Genomic DNA, 22,887 nt, shown 5'->3' with positions numbered 1-22,887 from the left:
TTCTAGTTAGCCAATAAAAGGTGTCATTTTGCTTGGCTTTTCTCTATCTTTCAGCATGAAATTCTTTTCTTCTCAATAGACTCTCCTGGTGCTTCTTTCCCTATAGAACAAATACTGTAGTAGTAAATTACAGAAAATAAGAGTCACAGAACCCTGCTTGTACCACAGCAGGGCATTTTTAAATTTATATCTCAACTTGGGATTGTTTTAAAATGAAAAGTGTTCCAGGGGATTGAGGCAGTGAAATTCATTTATGGTTGTATTTTTTCTTTCCATTCATACTTGCCCTATTCTCTTACCTTCAGAATAAATCATCTTAACACAAGCACAGAACAAAATGTTATTTGTTTTGTAGCCTGATTATTACAAACAATTCAGGGTAATTTTTTGTGCATTATTTTTTCTTTATATTATTTACTAGGGGGCTTCATCCCCTGCTTGCTTCGCTCGCCAACCCCTGTGTTTGGTTAATCGGATATACAATTTTTAATTTTTTTTTTCCTTTGGAATTGCTTCAATTCCATTATTTGCACTTTTACTTTAAAGCCTCATTAAAAACAATATTTTTTGGAGACACATTGTGACAACACAACGTATAACTGCCTGTGAGTGAATATTGTTTCTGTTTCTCTAATAAATAATCCGACTTTTTCTAATGTTTGTCCCTGTGATTCATTGATTGTCACAGCAAAAGCTATTCTCACGGTAAACTGTAAACATTTTAATACGAATGGCATATCACGATCTCTTTGCTGTGTAATGTTACTCACAGAATATATACATTACCTTTCTTTTTGCCTATTAAAATTTGCATCGCTTCTCCGTGATCATCAATATATACCTGACCGAATTGTGTATTCTTTGAAATTTAACTTGTTGTTCCTTTAACTGTTCCGGGACCACAGATTCTCATAGTGTATGTTCCATTATTGTGTAAATCCATGTTTTGTGCATTGAATGATGCGAATGCGAAAAGACTTTGTTGTCTACTCTTTGCCTTTTATTTCTGAACTCGATTTGTCCTATTTTTTCAATTACACCTGGTTCTGATGATTAATCACCATTTGTTTGTGGTAATGCGATCTTTTCTATCTTTTCTTTGATACTGTAGCGACTGACATGATAAAGTGTCACAAAAGTTTTACTTGAACAATTGGCGACTTCCTAACCCCAAACACAACTTTATAGCATCCTCTCCAACGCCCACCCTTACCGCATCAATCAATACCTCGCTATCAGTCTTCCAGCTGTACTCCGCCCTCCCTCAATCGGACCTAACAGTCACTTAAAACCAAAAAGCCCTCCACCTGGCTGGTACACTACAATACTTTCGAATTTTACTGCTTTTATATTCTGTACCTTTCTCTGCATATGTATCTCGCCATCGTTTGTTTGAGCTTTTCGAATTCCACTGCTTTCATAATCTCTTTTCTGCCTTTTTTACTCTCCAACGCATTTGGGTCTCTATTCTCCGTATTGTCCTTATACACTTTATATGTGCTGAGAGCACATGATCTGTGTGTACTACAACAACATTTATTTATATAGCACATTTTCATACAAAAAGTAGCTCAAAGTGCTTTACATAATGAAGAAAAGAAGAATAAAAGACAAATAAGAAATTAAAATAAGACAACTTTAGTTAACATAAGAAGGAGTAAGGTCCGATGGCCAGGGTGGACAGAAAAAACAAAAAAAAAACTCCAGAAGGCTGGAGAAAAAAAATAAAATCTGTAGGGGTTCCAGGCCACGAGACCGCCCAGTCCCCTTTGGGCATTCTACCTAACATAAATGAAATAGTCCTCTTTGTAGTTAGGGTTCTCACGGAGTCACTTGATGCTGATGGTTATACAGACTTCTGGCTTTTTAATCCATCCATCATTGTTGGAACATCATGGTGCTTTGGGTAGATGGTGGTGGCACAAGCCACCACCAATAGGACACCGGAAAAGGAAACAGAAGAGAGAGTAGGGGTTAGTACAGATTTTGAATGGTTATTATAATGAATTGGATATACAGAGTGTCAGGATTAAATTACAGTGAAGTTATGAGAAGGCCATGTTAAAGTAATGTGTTTTCAGTAGTTTTTTAAAGTGCTCCACTGTATTAGCCTGGCGAATTCCTACTGGCAGGCTATTCCAGATTTTAGGTGCATAACAGCAGAAGGCCGCCTCACCACTTCTTTTAAGTTTTGCTCTTGGAATTCTAAGGAGACACTCAGTTGAGGATCTGAGGTTGCGATTTGGAATATAAGGTGTCAGACATTCCGATATATAAGACGGGGGCGAGATTATTTAAAGCTTTAAAAACCATAAGCAGAATTTTAAAGTCAATTCTGAATGACACAGGTAACCAGTGTAGTGACATCAAAACTGGAGAAATGTGTTCGGATTTTCTTTTCCTGGTAAGGATTCTAGCAGCTGCATTCTGCACTAACTGCAAACGATTGATGTCTTTTTTTGGGTAGTCCTGAGAGGAGTGCATTACAGTAATCTAGTCGACTAAAGACAAACGCATGAACTAATTTCTCTGCATCTTTCGATGATATAAGAGGTCTAACTTTTGCTATGTTCCTTAGGTGAAAAAATGCTGTCCTAGTGATTTTATTAATATGCGATTTAAAATTCAGATTACAATCAACAGTTACCCCTAAGCTTTTTACCTCCGATTTGACTTTTAATCCTAATGCATCCAGTTTATTTCTAATAGCCTCACTGTATCCATTATTGCCAATCACTAAGATTTCGGTTTTTTTCTTTATTTAATTTGAGAAAGTTACTATTCATCCATTCTGAGATACAGGTTAGACATTGTGTTAGCGAATCAAGAGATTTAGGGTCATCAGGTGCTATTGATACATACAGCTGTGTGTCATCAGCATAGCTGTGGTAGCTCACGTTATGTCCCGAGATAATCTGACCTAATGGAAGCATGTAGATTGAGAAGAGCAGCGGACCCCAGGATAGAGCCTTGTGGAACACCATATAGAATATCATGTGTCTTTGAGTTATAATTACCACAACTAACAAAGAATTTTCTCCCTGCCAGGTAGGATTCAAACCAGTTTAAGACACTGCCAGAGAGGCCCACCCATTGACTAAGGCGATTCTTAAGAATATTATGATCAATAGTGTCAAATGCGGCACTCAAATCTAAGAGGATGAGAACAGATAAATGGCCTCTGTCTGCATTTACCCGCAAGTCATTTACTACTTTAACGAGTGCAGTTTCTGTGCTGTGATTTGTTCTAAAACCTGACTGAAATTTATCAAGAATAGCATGTTTATTGAGGTGCTCATTTAACTGCATAATGACTGCCTTCTCTAGAATTTTACTTAAGAAAGGCAGGTTAGAGATGGGTCTATAATTTTCAAGAGAAGAGGGGTCGAGATTATTTTTCTTAAGTAGGGGTTTAACTACCGCAGTCTTAAGACAGTCTGGGAAGACCCCCGTATCTAATGACGAATTTACTATGTCAAGAACATTATCAATAAGCACACCCGATACTTCTTTGAAAAAATTTGTTGGTATTGGGTCAAGGGCACAGGTGGATGGTTTCATTTGAGAAATTATTTTATGCAAATCAGGTAAATCTATCCTAGTGAAAGACTCTAATTTATTTATTATGGAGTACTGGGGTTTCGGGGGATCCTTAGTGTTGGGGAGATATACTATGTTATTTCTAATATCATTAATATATGATATATATTACTATATATCATATATTACTATATGATTTTTTGCTGGGTGTGCTGTTATATGATATCTTTTGTAAGTAGGGCGTGTCTTGCAAGAATTTCATGTTCCACGTCCCAGCGAGACGGCCCTGGGACAATCTCTTGGCACCAAGTCTCATGTTTACGGTCCCCGTGAGACGCTCGTGGCAAGTCTCTTTTGTCTCGCAGGTCTTTTAAATGTCTTCCGAGAAGATCACATATCGTAGACTTGCTTTTGCTTTCCAGGATTTTTTTTTTTATAATAGAGAGATATTGACTAACATAAACATGTGTATGGGTAGCAGTATACATATTTGTGTTTATCCCTTCAGTCTCTACATATGGATGCCATTTCACATACAGAGACTGTTTGCTCTGTACTAATTATCTAAATGCTGAGTTTCTGCAATATTATTGTCTACTGACAAATTGTGATATCTTCAATGAATTATTTTGTGTACCCTGCTCACTCAATCAGTACAGTCTTTTAAGTTGTAGAGGTGTTCCTGCTGCTACTCTGAATCAGCTGCTTCCATTGTGAGGTGGGTGAGGGTAGGAGGTCTAAACAACACAAACTTTACATTTGTTTTATTTGAAGTGCTGTCAGTAGCTGTTTGTTTCATTCTCTGCAGGAATCTCCACTTACTGGGTCAGGGCCAGCAGAGAGTAGGTAGCACTCGGAGGGCTCCAGTTGAAGGGTGTCTGGTCACTGCTTATCACTTGTTTTGTTTGTTTTACTTAGACAATGGGAGGGCAAAGTGAGGATTAAGTGCCGCTGTACAAATAGAGCACTGCTTTGTGTTAAACTTTCAGCCCTGGATGTCTCTCCCATCTGCGGATTAGAGCAATGCTCCCAACTCCTTACCCTTTACAGAGAGTTCACCTTATCTGATGTTGCCGGCCAAATGTCGAGACCCTTTGGTGACAACAAAGAGCCAGGTGCCCTTTTTCAGTTCAGATTCTTAACTTGCTTATACTTTTTTTAAAATACATTTTCACATTAATGTTTTTCCACTGTTCACTGTGCCTGGAGAGCCTTCATGTCTAATTCAAACTAAATACTAAAGGGATTAAGTAGCTCTGAATGCAATTTGTCATCGTTTTAAAAGGAGGTGAGCAAGTAACATCTCTGTCATACTTGTTGACGCCTAAGTAAGCACATTTAAGTTAGTGCAGTTGTTGTTATACATGACACTTCCGGGTGCTGTATGAAAAAATAGCTACACACTTAGATGGGCTGTACTGCATGACAAAATAGGTGCAAGAAAAGAAAAATGTTAGAAACTCCAAAATAAAGTAATTTCTACCCTTGGAGAGAGAGAAAGAGAAGTTACAAATGCAGCAGTTTGTCTGTTGAGCCTGCACCCTTTGTGTCTCTACAGTCTGACAGAAAGGACACAGATTATGTGTAAAGACACTCACTTGTGTTGAATTTTGTCATTAAAAAGTCATACTGTGCTAAGGCATAATTAAATTTCATGAAGTTTGTGAGGTGTGAACCATCTAAAGAATCAGGATTGTTTCATTACCCTGTGTGAATGAGTTATCTGAAGTTTAGGGAATGAGGAGGAAGAGATAATCTTGTTGTGTTATTCTGTTTAGTTAACCTTAGCACTAGAATTCCTGAAGCCTACAAAAACACTGGTAATCCCGGCCCACATTAAATCCCTTCGCACCTCTCCATCAGCGTCTTTTGTTTTATAAATGTGTCAATAAGCTGCAAGCAGCCTGCTATACCCCCCCCCCCCCCCCCCCCCCCCCCCCACGCCTACCGCGGCAGGTAGGGCAAAAAGATCTCTCAACTCATGTCTTGTTTATCAGGGAGTGAGGTACCTGGAGTTGTATTGAGTAAATATATATCGTTATTTGGAACACATGCATTTCATGTGTGTTCCGTGTCTACAAAGATCTATGTAAGTGTAGGATGACAGGAAATGCAATAGATGTTTAACACATACCTAAAAGACAAACATTTTCCATGTTTTAGTACTACCAACAAAATTTTGACATAAAGTGTATAATGTGTGAAGATTAAAGTCCAAATATCAAATAAGCTCTTTCACAAAAGGTGCAAGTATAACAAAACAAGTGCGGTTTTATTCAAGACTATAACCAAAAAAAAAGAAATCTGGTTAGTGTACGTCGTTGTCATGACTGTTTTGGTAGTACAGTGGTAAGAACTGCTGACTCATAATAAAGAGGTCACAGGTTCGAGCCTTACTGCTTCCCAAAATAAATGTTTTGAGTAGTGAGCTGCTCTTATACTATTATACAATAAAAAACATACATTTGATTTGAGTCTGTAACAGCCAGTGTAAATGTATGGTGCTTGTAAAGGTTAGCTTTTTTTTTTATTTTTTTTTATTTTAATTCAGATTTATTCTCGCTCCCCCTGATCTGACACTGCTGTTTTACTACAAAAGCAGTCGTAACAATGAAGTACACTAATCAGATTCCATTTTCTTCGGTTTTATTCCAGAATAAAACCGCACTTGTTTTGTTATACTTGTACCTTTTGTGAAACTGCTTATTTGATATTTGGACTTCAGTCTTCACTCATTATACACTTCATGTCAAAATTTTGTCGTTAGTACTAAAACATCAAAAAAGTTTGTCTTTTAGGTATGTGTTCAACATTTCTGTCATGCTACACTTACATAGATCTTTGTAGACACAGAACACACATGAAATGCATGTGTTCCAAATAACGATATATTTTTTACCCTGTACAGCTCCAAGTACCTCACACCCAGGCTTGAGCTGGGAGAGCTTTTTGGCCTTTCTGTGGTGGTGGTGGTGGTGGAGATGGGATAGCAGGCTGCTTGCTGCTTATCGACACATTTACAAAACAAAAGACGCTGATGGAGAGGTGTGAAGGGATTTAAGGTGGGCCAGGATTACGGGTTTTTTTTTGTAGGCTTTAGGGATTCTAGTGTTAACATACATTGGCAGTCATCCTTCCCTCTTCTTTGCAGCCCAATCTCCCCAAGTAAAGGCAGTGTCCCTAAATCCTATTGTATTCTGGAGCACAGGTAAAGCCTTTAGTGATCCTCTACAATGGCTGTTAAGAGAAAGTGTTTAGCTGTTTTCTGACCTCTCGTCTTATAGGTTGTTGGAGATTTAATGGATTTTTTTTTCTCCTTTGCTAAAAGAAAGGATTCCCCTCATTATCATTTAAATAAGTCTCTCATTCTCCAACATGCACAGGAATTTCAAGTGGGTTTCCAGAGTGCTTTTTTTTTTTTTTTTTTTTTTTATAAACCTTTTCTTACTTTAATATTTTTATGTCATTTTTGGAAATTTTGAAGAAAAGGGGAACTCTAAAATCACTTTTAGGAGTATAACTCTCTTTAAGAACAAGATATGCACCTCTCACTCTTTACAACATTTGATCAAATTAAATTAAAAATAATGGTAATTCATGTTTTTCATAGTTTGTGTTTTTCATTAGTTGTCATTACCTGTTCACCTTGCAGCTCTGTGCAGGAAACCAGGGTTATGAATATTAAAATGCACATTATTTAAAATGAATTCAAAAGCAGTATTTTTCATTAGCAGAAGGAATTAGTTGCAAGTTAAAAAAACAGCTGAAATGAAAACCTTATACTACTGTGGCCCGCCAGAAACTCTGTTTGACACCCCTGCTACAATTTATTGTGTGTCACACTTTCATGTTACCAGTAGCACAGTAGTCTATAGCTTACTTCAAAAATTACTCCAAAGCAGAATTACCAGAGCATTTAGCCCAGTTGTGTGTGCGCCTAAAAAGCAGTAAAGGAGGCATAAAAATGTTTTCCTTCTGTCAATAAAGTTCTCACTTGTACTTGTTCAATAATCATTGGGCGAGTGTGAATGTTCTCCTTCCTATTAGAGTTATCATCTGCAGTTAAGTCGTATGGTGTCCTTCTTCCTCGTATTGTTAGATGATTTTCAGTGATAATTTAGTAACGTGGGTGTTTGTCAGCAGCCTACGAGCATACATATAATTTACCCACTGTGATGACTTCATTAGACACAAGTACTGTATAGGATCCACACCTCTGCCTCAATAAACAGCCTGAGTTCATCAAGGCAAGCATTCAGCAAGATGCCAAAAATATTTCTTATGGATTTTGGTCCATTCTACACAGAAGTATCACATTTACTGCAAACTTTAATTCCACGTATTGTATTTATGCTAAAAACTTTCTCTTCAACATAATTTCATAGGCGCTATATGAGATCCAGATAATGAGAACAATTATCAGTGCAGGTCGTTGGACTAAACTGAACTCATTTTCATGTTCATGCAACCAACCTGAGATGATGTGTGCTTTGTTACATGGTGAGCAACAATACTTAAGTACACTGTAACATTAAAATGACACTCAGCAATAAGAGGGCAAATGTATGCCAAGAAAGCCATTCCCCACACCTTTACACTAGTACCGCCAGACTGGTGTTGACAAACAAAGAATGTATCCATGGATTTATGCTGTTTTTATCTCATTCTGTCCTTGGTATCTGGATGTCACTGCAGAAATCAAGATTTGTCAGATTAGGCAAAATTTTTCTTATCTTAAATGTGCCATATTCTTGTGTTAAGCTGACAGGAGTAGCTGCTGATGTGGTTCTGTGCTGCTATAGACTATTTACTCAAAGGTGCCATGTGTTGCCAGTTCAGATAACTTTGTGAACCCCCCTGTAAATAGGCAGTTGTTGGAAAGTTTGTGGGCCTTTGGCTAGCTCTATCAAATTTGACCATTCTCCCCTGATGTATCGCATCATTTTCTGTAAATTCTAGAAACTGCAGAGCTTGAAAAAACCCAAGAGGGAAGTTGTTTGTGAGATGCTGGAACTACTATGTTTAGTTTCAACAATCCTACCACTCTCAAAGTAGGTTAAATGGCACATCTTGTCCATTCTCATGTTTGCTTTGAGAACACATAAACTTCTTGATCTTTATTTGCATGTAATATACAGTACATTGAGTTTCAGCCCTCATGGTGTATTTGAAGGTGCAGACTTTTTACATTAACAAGCAAGTAAATGATCACCGTGAGTATTTGTTTGCCTACTGAAAGTGGGGTCTAGTTCATAGCATCACTTTAATTTGCTTGCAGGTTTTTCAGTCAATCCAGTAGTGATTCTTAAGCAAATTAGTTGCATTATTAGCCACATCTTAAATATACTAATTACTAAACAATTTCATGTTTATTGAGAAAGAATTTTAAGTTATAGAAAAAAACCTTTGTGAAAAGTTAACATACACAAAAGAAAGTCTTATAGTACCTCCTTTTGTTTTATTAACTGCAAAGAAGCTTTTTTGTGTGTGTACAAAATTTTCAAACACGCCTGCTAGTGCTCATACCCAGTCACATTTGTATGCATTCTAAGTACACCTCCCTATGGCCTACAGGACCTGGATGTTTCAGGTGAGGCTTGGTGTGGGTAAAGCACAGTCCCAGTCTCAGTCACTCTCATACCCTTATGTTGCGTTGAGTTATTGTCTTCTCAGCAGCCTGATGAATTGTATTGGACTGGATCTGCAGGCTGCAGTGAGGTGTACATGTGATTTCACATGCTGTGGTTTGGTCCGCTTGTTATTTGTGTTGGTCGCATGTTTTCTTTCATTACCCTGAGCATAATGGCTAAAAAAAAAAAATCTTAAAAGAGCTGGAAAACTCCAAGAACGATTGAAAGACCTTTCTTGTGAATGTGAATCTTGAAGTGATAAAGAGCAGGTTATTGGCTTTATTAAAGAGTATTGAATGAAGGACTTTGTATTATTATCATTATTCAACTACTTCTTTTCTCTTCATATATTTTTTGTGTAATCTGAACAAAAATGCAAGCCTTGTTTGGGTCAGGGGATGCCTAGAAACATTTTCTGTTTAAATTAATAGTAAAAAGTGTTTGCATTACAAAAAAACTGGGGTTTTCAGGAATGGATGAGCTTGGTAAAGTGATGGCAGACTGTATTTATTAATTTGATAGTTTATTCGATAGTTAGAAGTAAACTTAATGCTCTCTCCCATAAGGCTCATTTTCTACAATGTCACCTGATAATATGCAGTTTATGGAAAGAATGTAAAGAACAGGGTCACGCTATTTTGCTCACTCCTCTTCTCTTTCTCTCCACAGAGTTCAACTCACAGTCTTTCAGGCCGGGGTTATTCGGTAAGCCAATTTGCTTTCCTTCTGTTTTTGAGGACACTTGAAACAGTGTAATGCATGCAGTTGTTTTTCTATTGAAAAATACCCCTTGTTCATGGCTAGTTTTTTTTTTTTTTCTGGGGCAGCTTGTTAACTTTCTTTGTCTAATAAAAAAGGTGGTGACTTTAGGCTGCCTTGTCCTGCAAAAGTATGCTGTTCATGGAAATATTATGAACTAGCAAAATACCCGCGCTTCGCAGCGGAGAAGTAGTGTGTTAAGAAGTTATGAAAAAAAAAAAAGGAAACATTTTAAAAATAACGTAACATGATTGTCAATGTAATTGTGTTGTCATTGTTATGAGTGTTGCTGTCTTTTATATATATATAATATACACTCACAGACACACATAAACATATATATACATATACATATATATATATATATACATATCTACATATACACATATCTACATATACATACGTATATACACATATACACATCCACATAAACATATATATACATATACAAATTTACATATCTACATATATATATATATATAGACATACATATATACATACATACATTCACATATATATATATATATATATATATATATATATATATATACTGTATATATATATATATATATACAATATATATATATATATATATATATATATATATACTGTATATAAACATATGTACTTATTGGCTCCTGTATTTAGGATATAGCAGGTTGGATAATGGACGGATGGACATCTGTATGCATAGCCGTATTTGCCGTTTTCGTTTTTTTTCTTTGTTCAGTAATATTTCAGTAAACCCGGAGCTTGTCAGTTCAAATCCTGGTACTGACACCACTGTGTGACCCTGAGGAAGTCACTTCACCTGCCTGTGCTGCAAAAAACAAAAGTAATGTAACAAATTGTACCTCAGATGTTGTAAGTTGGTGGAATAAAGGCATAAGTAAAATAGATAAATATGTATTATACACATAGGAACTATTCATTTATTTTCAGTTAAGTCATCTGCAGCAAACTTTTATAAATGAGGGTTTCTGATTTTTAGATAGTGCAAACTGTTTCTTCTTCATTGACGTTTTCTCTTGGAGAGCTTTTTTCATTTCATTGAAAATGAAAGCAGCAGCTGCCAAAATATGTAGCTTTCTTATTAATTTTTCAACATTGTGTAAAATAAATGTATAAAGTAACATGAAAGGTTTAAATACTGGTTATCCTTTTACACTAAAATATTACTAAAGAGATACAAAAAAAGTAAAATGGATATGTTCTTTTTCTTTAAGGAGATTAAATATCACTGAAGAAAGAAAAAAAAAAATTAAACAGCCAAATGGGGCTATGCATACGAACTTAAAGGTTTAAATAAACAGAAATATATATTTTATTTTTACTTGCTTAACTTGTGGAGGGTGTATCCTGTAGCAAAGCCCTAACTTTTTTCGTGAAAGCCGTTTCAGTAAATAAGTCTTAAAAACAGGTGTAAAGATATTGACAATAAGCTACGCAAACCCAGGAAGACATGGAATCGTTTTAAATCAAGTATCATTACATCTTCCTTTCTTAAAGAGAAGTAAGGCACTACTTATAAGCTTACATATTTATATATAGACATACATATATATATACATATATATCTGAAGCCGTGCAAGCACACTCTTGAGAATGCAACGTATAGTTGTACAGAAGAAAAGCAATCTTGCCTCAAATGAATGGCAACCTTTTGTAGGTCTATGAACTTAATTTACACTTTAGGTTTACACGGTGCTTTCTTTCCGAAGTACCTGCACTCATGAATATGTCTGTATGTGTCAGTCGGTCAAATCGACGCGCTTCGCACCGGCGAAGTACCGCTTTTAAATTTTTATTAAGAAGAAAATAAAACGTTTTTAAATTGAGGGGAAAATATACTAATAACAGTTTGTTAAGGATCTGTTTTTTTGTGAAGCGGCCTTTACTCGAGTGATCACTTCGACCTGACTTGGTGGCCAAGTATAAGCGTTACCTCGTAGGTAACCAATAATACAATCAGATTGTGAATCAGACTACGAATGCCGTGAATGTAATTACACACTCACTGCACTTGCTTACGGTAATCGAACCTCGGACGTCAGCGCTAGAGGGGCATAGCAGCGGTGAAGTATTGCTTTTAAATTTTAATTAAGAACAAAAGAAAACCTCAGAGCTTCGATTACCGAAAGGGAGTGAAGTGAGTGTCCGGTTACCTACTAGGTAACGCTTATGGTTGGACAGCAAGTGACGTAACATCAGCCACGGTGCCTTCAGTTGTGAGAAGCAGATCATAGAATGATTGAAAATAGTTTTGCATTTACCTTTTTATTAAAAGGCGAGCTTTTAAGCCTGAGAAATCACCCCGTAAATGCACACGTTTAATTGCACGTGTTAATATGTATGCTTACACAGTATTAAAAGACAGTCAAAAATTAACGTCATTTACCTTCGTTTCCCGCGTTTGACTCGTGCTGTAAATCTCTTCCTTGTTTTTAGTTCACGTGATTACGTAGGAGGCGTGATGACGCGATACGTGACTCCGCCTCCTCCATTAGAGTATATGGACAAAAAATATGTTCCAGTTATGACCATTACACGTAGAATTTCGAAATGAAACCTGCCCAACTTTTGTAAGTAAGCTGTAAGGAATGAGCCTGCCAAATTTCAGCCTTCCACCTACACGGGAAGTTCGAGAATTAGTGATGAGTCAGTCAGTCAGTGAGTCAGTGAGGGCTTTGCCTTTTATTAATATGTATAGATCATAATAAACAATAAACAAGACAAAAGTGGAAAGTGTATATTCAAGCAGAGCTGTGTCGGTATGCAGATCAGTGACATGATCATGTTTAAAACAGTTGGTCACCCTGAAATCATCACTGGGAAAAAAAGATTTCTTTAATAGATACAACAGAAATAACTTACTTTGAAGGTTTTTTGGTTGAATATCCATGAGACACAGAACACTGACACTTACAATGAAGATATTGAAATACAGTATGGCATCCAGCTCACAGAGTCAAAAGCTCTCACTTTACTCTTTGTATGGTGTTTTCAACCTTAAGGAACATCTAGAATAAGATACTTTAGATGTGCTATTCAGCATTACCAGTGGTGGTAGTTGAGTTGCTTGCTAGGATGTGCCTTCCGCCTGTAACTGACAGGAGAGATAACAAAATAAGCATGCCACAGTGCTGTGTGACCCCAGTGACAACGGAAAGTACTTATGTCTTTATGAGTTACCAACTGGCAGAATCCGAGAGAATTCAAACAGGATGTTGCAAGTTCTCAAGCCTTCTACTTTCTTTATCGCTGCTTGAGATCTGTGGTCTGGCCCACCTCGAGCCTGCGGCAGGATCCTGGTTTGCACTGCGAGAGTTATTTGTGCTGTATGCTGTCAGCCCTTGCTGCTGTGGTTAAACTGAGGGGCATGAGCTGTCTCAGTGAGGTTTCAGAGGTGTGCAGGAAATGGCAGTAAGGGCAGGCTTGAGAGGCAGTGCATAACGGGGGATAACTAGGTTATCTGATGGTCACCCCCCTTGGACTGATAAGCATCGCCTACTCGGTTTCTGAGAAATCTTCAGTAAGATGAAACCTTATCTTTCACTGTTGCTTGTTATCTTTGCATTTTAATATAGATGTTAACTCCTCGCTGCTTGATAACAGAAGTGCAAACCCTTTGCCACCCAGACAACGTGTTGATCTTAGGTGTGGAAAAGAAGAAAAAAAAAGACATGTTTAAGCTTCTTTGTTGAAATTATTATGTCTTTTTTTTTTTTTTTTAAGTAGGGTCATTTTATCTGTTTCGTCACTTGAGAGCAAGCACTCTTAAAACAAGACACTCTGCCAGAGCCAGTTGAGGAGGTGCCTGCATCCACAGAAACAGACTGATGGTTTTTAAACGGGCACAACAGTGTTTGCTCTTAAATATAATATACATTTTTCAGAATATTTCTTCTTTTGTCATACTGATTTCCAAATAGCATCATGTCACTGGTATCTACAGCTTGAATGTTTTTGCTGTGTGCCTGTAGATTCCTTGCAGTAGTCTTAAAATTCTCTTTAGTGATGAGCTCCATTCATGGAAATTTTAATCATAGGTAGCATAATTTGTAGCATATAATCAGATGTTATGCAGCTCCCCATTTTTGATATGAACTTTACACTTCTTTGCACGCACATGGAATTACAGGTATTCATTACCTGCTAGGCTGCCTCACATACCTCTACTTGTGCCAGCTGGCCAGCTGTAGGATCATCAGGCAAGAAACCACTTTTCCCTGATGTTTCTCCCTTTTAATTCCTGAACATCTCAGGATGGTAAAGCAGCGGTAGCGATGTCTCCCTACCATTCCATACAGCCAACCCTAGGTACCTTGTACTCCCCATTTTGCATTGTTTCATCTATGCTGTGCCTCATCTGTCAATTCTTTGTTTTGTCTGGAACCAGCAGTTCTGATAAACTTTAGAAATCCTTATTTAGATGTTCCAATGAAGCCTCTTCAGCCAACTTCTACAGGTAAGCTACTGTGTTACATTGTAGGCTTCCATCATCATCTCTGACAGTTCCAACAGGACAGTGATCTCAGCCATGATCACTGTCCTGGCACAGATCAACCACAAGATGATATCTGGTCTGAGGGTTGGACCTCAGGTGCCATTCATTTTCAGGTCGCTTTTAGGTTTCAGTCCAGGTCACTGCCTCAGGGTGATGTTCTATGCTCCTTCACATTGCCTGAGGAATTGGATTAGCCGTTGTGATGTTATGGAACTCAAGCTGTTCACTTCCAGCCTGCATTCCTCCAGGACTTCTGAGCTGAGCTTCTGAAGAACCCAGTCATGGCACCAACAATACTGACCCTAGGTTAGTGCCGCATTGCAGCCAGAGAGAATGTGTTGTACACTTTGGTTCTGTGCATCACTTAGTTTGCAGTTTGTTTCTTTTGCATACCAGAGGTGTACATTTCTGGGATTTAGGTGCATATCATATGTGGACCAAATGAGGAAGCTTAATTTTGCCTATAGGATCTTCTACATGTCGGCCCACATTATGATTCTTTTCGGCAGACCTAACCAATTTGTCCATGTCCCTTTTTAACTTTGACTCACTGCTTTGATTTTATGTCTTTCTTCTTATATATCATTTACTTCAGAAATCACCAACTCTCTACGAGCTTACTTTTGTGAGACATGCCCGGACACCACCAGACTGACACCACATCTTTATCAAAACACACATTTATTTCTCTCAACACAGTCCCACACAGCACACAGTGCTTCCCAGCACTAACCACCTTGTACACAGGCCTCTCTTTAAATGTCCGTGGGCCGCCTTTCCTCTCTCCACAGGAGCTTCGTCCTGCTCCCACTCCCGACACTAGCTCCCCGATTGTAGGGAGGCGGCCCCTTTTATTCTCACCCGGATGTGCTCCAGGTGCCTGATCACATTCTTCCGGCAGCACTTCCTGGTGTGGCAGAAGTGCTGCCCTTGCACCTGGAAGCACTCCGGGCGTCCCAGGAAGGCTCTTTGTCCATCTTCCCGGGTGTGGAGGAAGTAACTGCCTCCCGGGCTGTCTGAGGCTCAGGGCGCCACGGTGACCATGGGTCCCAACGTGCTTGAGCCTCCTTGCCCCTCTCCCTCCAGGTCCTTCCAGGCGTCCCGGCTGGGTCTGTTCCCCAGCCTCCTGTGATACTTTGTTCATTTAGACCATATATCCTCAGCATTATTCCCAGTCCAAATCCAACTGTACCTTGCTACAGGCACACTACCACCTTTTAATATAGGTAATCACTGATTTTTTTCATAGTATTCATGGCCCAGATAAAGCTGAGAAAATTTGTAGTGTTCTTATGAATTATCATTGCTAATATGACCTTGAACTGCTTAATTTACCCCATCTTACATAATTTTATGTACAGTATTTTAGATGGTGACACCCTGGAGTGGCACTCAACTCTCTGTTAAATAGAGGAAAGCTTTATTTAGTCCTCTTATCTGGGTGTCAAATGTGCATTTTAGGTAACATCCCGCCCCACTTTATTACTTTAACTAAGTGTTATCCGGCTCTCCCTCTATCTTGTCCTCTTAAATTCTCATTTGTTTTCATACTTGCATGCTCTTTCTAGTCACTCTGTGATTGTAGTTCTCATCTAAAAGAAATCAAAGGTTTGCAGTCAAAAGACATTAAACTAGGATCCATGCAACCATGTGTAAAAATTTTTAAGTACACAACATTTTCCCACAGGACTCTTGCTTGCAGGATTTCTTTTGACACATATGGTACATTTTATGTGTTGTATGTGGGTGCTGCTTTTTGTGTGTAATTAAGCTTTTATAATACTTGTGAAAATGTAGTATGATCATTTATTGACATAAATGCTGAACATAACTGAAAGATCACTAAGAAAGAAGGAGAGCGTGTTAATATAAATAATAAAAACTAGGTAATTTTAGTTATTGCCATATGACATATTTTAACACATTGCATTTCTTACATTTTCATTTGTGATTTGTGTTTTCTCAAATTACAACCCCCCCCCCCCCCCCCCAGTCAAATTTGCATGTACATTTCTATTTTAAATATAAATTGTGTTCTAATGGACAAATCTTAAAGAAATGCCATCATTTCCTTATTGTTTTAATGAAACATTAGTAGGTGATGTCATGAATTTGGGTCTGCTTTTATCAGCAGCTGTACCTCTATGGAGAAGCTTTGTCTATTAGAGGAGGTTTTTTGAACTTCCCAACGCTCTATTCTCCTTCAGCTCTGTTGCTGGATGACCTTATGTAGACTTATAATATAATAGCCCAACTGCTCCTACAGTCTTCTCACTGCTCCTCCTAACCCCCCATCCCTCATGTTTTCCTCAAGTTCTAAGTCATGTTGTGTAGCTATTCCTCACCCTATAGTGAGCGTTTTTGCTCACAGGTGTCTCTATAGCACCATCTTTTCATACAGGGCAAATTAGTAAAAGAAACCAATACCCAGCAGGCCTCAGTGAGAGGCCTGACATTGGCAGGCTTTATGGAGGAGGCTTTTGTGTCAGAAGCCCACCATGAGGCCTGTCCAGGTTTGTTTATCCCTGTGTGCGGGCCTGCTTCAGAGCAGAAGCCTGCTGCTTGCTTCACACCAGGGACCCAGACTGTTGCCTCTAGCAACAGATAAAAATTGCTGTTAACCACAGCGGGGCCCACTACACATCAATCATGTAGTCCAGATAAAGGCCTCAGGCTCTAGGGTCTATTGAATAGCTGTTTTAAAATAATTTCCAGTGGCTGCACACCCTATGGTTTAGGCAAGAGCAATTCAGTGTATTATCCACAATTTTTGCTGGAAGCACTTTGATTTTTGTTACAAAAGGGGAATTCATTTAAATCCACTTAAATAAAGAGAGTACTAGAAGGAATCAAGAGTGACATGGCAAATTAGAAGATGCTTTAACTTGAGAAACGGTCTTTGTCATCAAGCTATGAAAAGTTTATTCTTGATAGTTTCCTCATACCATGTGGTTTTGACTAGATCATCTTTGGTTCATGGTTCAGTTAACTAAGATCTCCTTGTAGCCGTCAACTGGCCACATTATATATTTCCAAATAGACCACTTTCTTTTTCTCTGCTTTTTTAGTTCTAGAAGAATAGATTTTTTAGAAAGTATGGTACTGAAAAACTTAGCTTACATTACATAGTGCAGTATTTCAGATTCTAATTCAAATCTTCATAGAGGCCAGTTTCAACACAAAGCTGGCATGAGACCATTTCAGTCCACTTTGGTATTCTAGAAGAGGCAGTAGTTAACTTTTAGTATAGATTGCTTTATATCATAAGCATATCAATGTTTCAGCAAGAGATTATAGTACTTAAGCCAAACTGTAAAAATGTAGACCATGAGCGGAGTTCTTTTATTTAAACCGCTTACTCATATTCTGGCCAGCCCACCTCTCCCTCTCTTTTCCTTTCTTTCTCCAGCACATTACTTGGGGGAGCTTAAACTACGTGACTGTGCCTTGTTATCTGCCTCCCTGTTTTAGAAAACTTGCATTGCTTAGTCTTTTAGTATTAAAGACACCGGAAAAACAAACTACATTATTAAAATATCTTTCAGTCTTTGTGCATTTGTAGAAAAAAAATCTGATGTCCCCTATATGTATCTTTTGCTGTTTTATTCTTATTTCTTTTCCTGATGTTGTAGCATGCTATTCATAATATTTTTGAGACGCTCTCTGTGATCGTACTTTGAAAGGCTTACTATATGGTTTCCTCCTTCAACATTAAAAACATTTTTTGTGATAATTAGTTGCAGAACTTGTTTCATTATGAACTGGATGGTCTATTTCAGCCTAAGGTGTATTAGAAGTACTATTTGTACACCAAGTCAGTTTGCTGCCGTAAGAGTAAGTGTGTAATTAAAATGAAAAGAAGTGATCCCTCTTGTGACCAATGTTATTTTGAGAGAGAGATGACAAAATTAAGTTGATATACAAAGTTGATATTCTACATAATAATAATTCTTTGCATTTATATAGCGCTTTTCTCACTACTCAAAGCACTCAGCAATTGCAGGTTAAGGGCCTTGCTTAAGGGCCCAACAGAGCAGAGTCCCTTTTTGACATTTATGGGAGTCGAACCGGCAACCTTCCGATAGATACTGTAACTGTCCACACTTTGCCTGCTGTGCTTCTAATTAATAATAATTTAATAAAATTCTGATTAGGGTGGTACAGTGGTTTTTGATGAAGCTTCACAGATAGAACATCCTAGGTTTGAGTCACATGCCTGGTTGTTGTCTGTGTGGAGCTTCCTATGGATCCTCTGCTTTTTCCTCCCCCATCCCCAAAAATATTCTACTTGGGTAAACTCGTAACTTCAAACTGCCCTGAGTGTGAGTATGGGCTTGAATGGACTCGCGTCCTGTCCAGAACTGCATCCTGCCTTTGTACCTGATGCTGCCAGAAGACTGAAAAAAAAGTAAATTGTATTACATCATTAGTTTTCCTTCTCCCAACATCCCCACAACTTCCAAGTGAAACAGTATGTTTACATTATTTCTGTTTTTATGACTTTTGCTTTACCTTCAGTTGTAATTCCAACTCAGATAACAAGTGATAAATAAAAGACTTGCTGAAATTGAACTTGTGACATTTTACATATTCAGGAAAATACATTTAATGATTAAAGCACTACAAATATTACAGCACAGTGTATTTTATATATTAATGGGTTATTGAATAAAAAGATTTTAAAAATATGTACTTTGGCTTATTTGCATATTTGCACACTTCTCAATTTTCCTCAGAAGACCCCTAGTATACACTGTACACACCTCTGGCCAAGCACTGGGTTAAGTATTCTCGACTTGGTAATAACATACTGTAAAGCAGAAACTTTTTTTTTCGCTGAACTGATGAGGCTGTTTAAAAAAAACAAAATGATAAAGTAGTGAATAGGAATGAAGACAACACAAGATGCCCACAATGCAATTCATATTGTAATTCAGACTTCGTGATACATTATTCCCATGGTATAACATTTTCATAGCAAAAAAAAGAACAGAACTTTTGGTGTTACTCGTTATGAGAGATTCGTAATTCAAAACACTGAAAAATAAATTCATATCAATGCACAGATACATAAGTTTTAAGTTTTTCTAAGCTTTTGCTTTTTCTTTTTCATTAAAATACATTAATCTTAAATATTAAAATAAAATATTTCCACCACAGTAGTACAAGACATGTTGCATGTTGACTAGCATATGCAAGTACAAATTTCACTGCATTCTGTAAACGCAAAAATAAAGACCCTGTAAACCTATAATATAAAGTGTACTGCAGTGCAAAGCCATCCAAATGTTATGTACATATCTTTTTCTTTTGTAATTTAAAATCAAACTTTGCTTCAGCAGTGGTTGTCTGTTTATTTCTGCTTAAAGAATTTACTAACCCATTAGTTGACTGTATCTACGAAGAACTTATAATGTAATATTTCCTTTTAAGAAAAATGAGAATATCGACACTGTGCATGAAGTTGAAACCTCTCTGCTGTGGTAATATCCCCTATACTCCCAGGGTATAGGCATAGCAGAAAAAGATGTATGACTTGACCAGAAAAGCAATCATTGAGAAATTGGCAGGTTTTACCCTCTGCCTTGTTGAAATCAATGAAAGATGCACTGCTGTATAATTTACTTCTTGCTGTTATCTACCCCTATTTCTGCATCATATCATTGAAAGGTGTATCAATGTCTTAAAGACTTGTTCTCTTGAGCTACAATAAGTGAAACTTACTGCACTCAGAAGTATTTGAATATATTGTGGGACTTGTTCCAGCAAGTTTGATTGCTTTGTCTCAATTAGATTCAACATTAGCTCATGGATGAAGTGCTGCATCTATAAATCAATGTTGCAGTTCTCCATAGCCATCCAAGGATATATAGCTCACTAAATTAAGTTTGTTTGCGAAACCCTTAACATGTATTCCCAGCCCACTTTAATGTACAATGGTGTGCAACTTGTGTGCTGAAACTTTCACCTTCCCAAAATTATGCAGATGGTAAGTAACAGTTCTTTCAACATGCAGTCAGTCTGTCATGTTATGCTTTAGTTGTAGTTTTTCAGTCATATTTCTATATTGCCTGTTTTCAATAAAAGATGTTTTCATTTCAATCATGTAGTAATGTCATGCAATTCACAGTACATGGCCACATTTCATATTGGCATTATATTGTATAATTAAATTCAATACAATGAAATTTTGTCTCATGCCTCATAATAATGAAAGTAGCTTTAATATAGTGTCTAATAATAAGTTGGTGTTTTAAAAGAATACAGGTGTCCACAGTGGTGAATGTAGGACTGGAATAGAACAGGATTCTTGGCTTCTTCTAAGACCTTTCTGCTCTTGGGTGCCAGTGTAGGACATGTCTCACACCGTATTGCTAGTGTGATGTTTTCCTATGTAAATTATTTTGCTGAACATGCTTTCCATTAATACATTCACCAAATGTAGACCTTTTCTCGTTCTGGGTTGTACATGTAAATTCTTCCAAATAGTAAACTTTGTTTTGCTCCTGAATTTGCCTTTGGTAAATCACTATATTTTTTTCTAAAAACTACTGTGGTTTACTTATGTAAATATATGGCTCAAAACCTTTTGTCACCAGTCGAGATGTTCTGCTCAGCAGAGCACATCTGATTTGCATCTTTTCCTTGGCCTTTGTTTACTTTTTGTTCAGTTTACATTAGCGTAGGTTAAGGGTGGTTTTGTACTCTCTCTTTCACATACACACAAAATCAGACAGATGCCGTTCAAGGCGCATTGTTTTCTTTCCTGTATATTTACCCAGTTTAACTGGGGTTAACAATAAATGCATACATCGCATCCGTAAGAAACCTCAGATAAATTATAACAATTCATTTTAGTGCCCTTAAGCCTTTTAACAACATTTAGGTTTTGGTAAGATAAAGATGATAAGGTGGAAAGTCCATTGTAGTCTAGCCCAGGAATTATAAGATCTTCAGTGACCTGCTCCAAAAAAGAGCAGTAGCTCAATTCTGACTGATGTTTGCTAGAGCCTGGATGACAAGTGGAAGCATGAACCAACACTTTTATTGGATAGTCACAACAACATAGTGATTAGACAAACATCGCTTGCATTGCCTGCAGCAGATCAGATCTCCATGGTTTTGTTTTTATTTTACATACTTCTTGAAGCATCACTCTTTTTCTCACCATTTAGGGGAACTTTATATCACTGCCCATTTTGGATTTATTCTGCCTTCAGTGCCCTAAACAGCAGTGAGGCTTGATATCCAGTGGGTTCATTCATTGCCACTAGGCTGCATTTCAGCATGTAATCTCTGTAGTAAAGAACAGATTTCTAAAGTTACACAAAAACCTCACATATACAGTGGTGGCTTGTCAAGATGTTGCCCAAGTTGCATGTTTACAACTGTTGTGCCAGAGTGAATGCTTAGTATGAGGTCATCAATTCCAAAGTGCTTTTTATAGCCTATGAAATCGTGATGGTTAATAGGCACAGTTAGCCTATATTGAAAGTATTTATTTCAAAAAATAAAAGATGAGCAGAGCCTCATTTGTTCGAATTTAGCTGCTGCTTTTCAAGAGGAATCTGATCGTGGGAGTAGAGATGTGCTGTGGGCTATGGTTTCATCTGCCACAGACTTTTAACAGGAAAGTTAATAGCATGTACAGCTCAATAAAATAAAAGATCTCAGCTTTACAGCTTCATGGAAGAGTAGCGATCCTGTATTAAAAATGGCGCCGATTGCCATTGCCAGAGGCATTTTATTCCTTGCCAAAGCAATGTCTTCTCCAGCCTGATTATATAGTATAGAGACAACAATGAATCAAAGGGATTTATTACATTGCTGCTTATTAATTCACTGCATTGCATTAAGAAGACTTTTTTTGCTTTAATGTATGATTTAGGGGCGGGGGGTGGGTGGTTCAGGATTGACTAAAAGAAAAGTATCTTGTCTAATGAAGCACTGTGAATCACTCTTAACCATCTGCTTTAACTAGCTCCTCTGATCAGATGGCCCAGCACAAACAAGACAAATCAAGCCACTGGCTAACAGATTTCCTGTAGAAATTATATTGCCAGCTTTTCTATTAATAGATAAATCAGTTACAGATATGCTTATATTAACTCTCTAGATTCTCTGTATCTCAGTCTGATCATTTTCTTTATTTTAAAATATGGAGATATTCCTCTTATAATATCTGCTTACTGGATGTCCAGACTAAGGCTGTGGATGTAGCCAGGACAGGAGTCACCATGATTTAGAATTAATTAAACAAGAACAACTATAATGGCTTTCTTGTCCTATTATGTTGGCTGAAGACGTATCAATACAGAAATTCTGGTCAATACCAATAACCGATATGTTTTTGTCCACCTTTGCCAATATCAGTTTGGGCACCCCCTGATAAAAATTACTGTATTAATGTATAACTTGCTAAGCTTTTGAGACAGCAACTTCATTTTAACA

At 37.5% G+C, this 22,887-nt stretch overlaps 1 protein-coding gene across 6 annotated transcripts in view; it reads left to right on the top strand.

Annotated features, from left to right (window-relative positions):
* fbrsl1 (fibrosin-like 1) overlaps window positions 1-22,887 on the top strand; it is a 358,399-nt gene that overhangs the window by 79,968 nt on the left and 255,544 nt on the right. For all 6 annotated transcript variants that reach the window (XM_051921559.1, XM_051921560.1, XM_051921561.1 and 3 more), the window contains exon 3: window positions 9,840-9,875. In XM_051921559.1, coding sequence (XP_051777519.1) covers window positions 9,840-9,875 — 36 coding nt within the window. The remainder of the gene's footprint in view (window positions 1-9,839; window positions 9,876-22,887) is intronic.

Source organism: Erpetoichthys calabaricus, chromosome 18 (genome assembly GCF_900747795.2).
Source record: "Erpetoichthys calabaricus chromosome 18, fErpCal1.3, whole genome shotgun sequence".
Lineage (NCBI taxonomy): Eukaryota > Metazoa > Chordata > Cladistia > Polypteriformes > Polypteridae > Erpetoichthys > Erpetoichthys calabaricus.
Note: the sequence above shows the minus strand (reverse complement) of the source record. Positions and strands in the feature narration are given on the sequence as shown.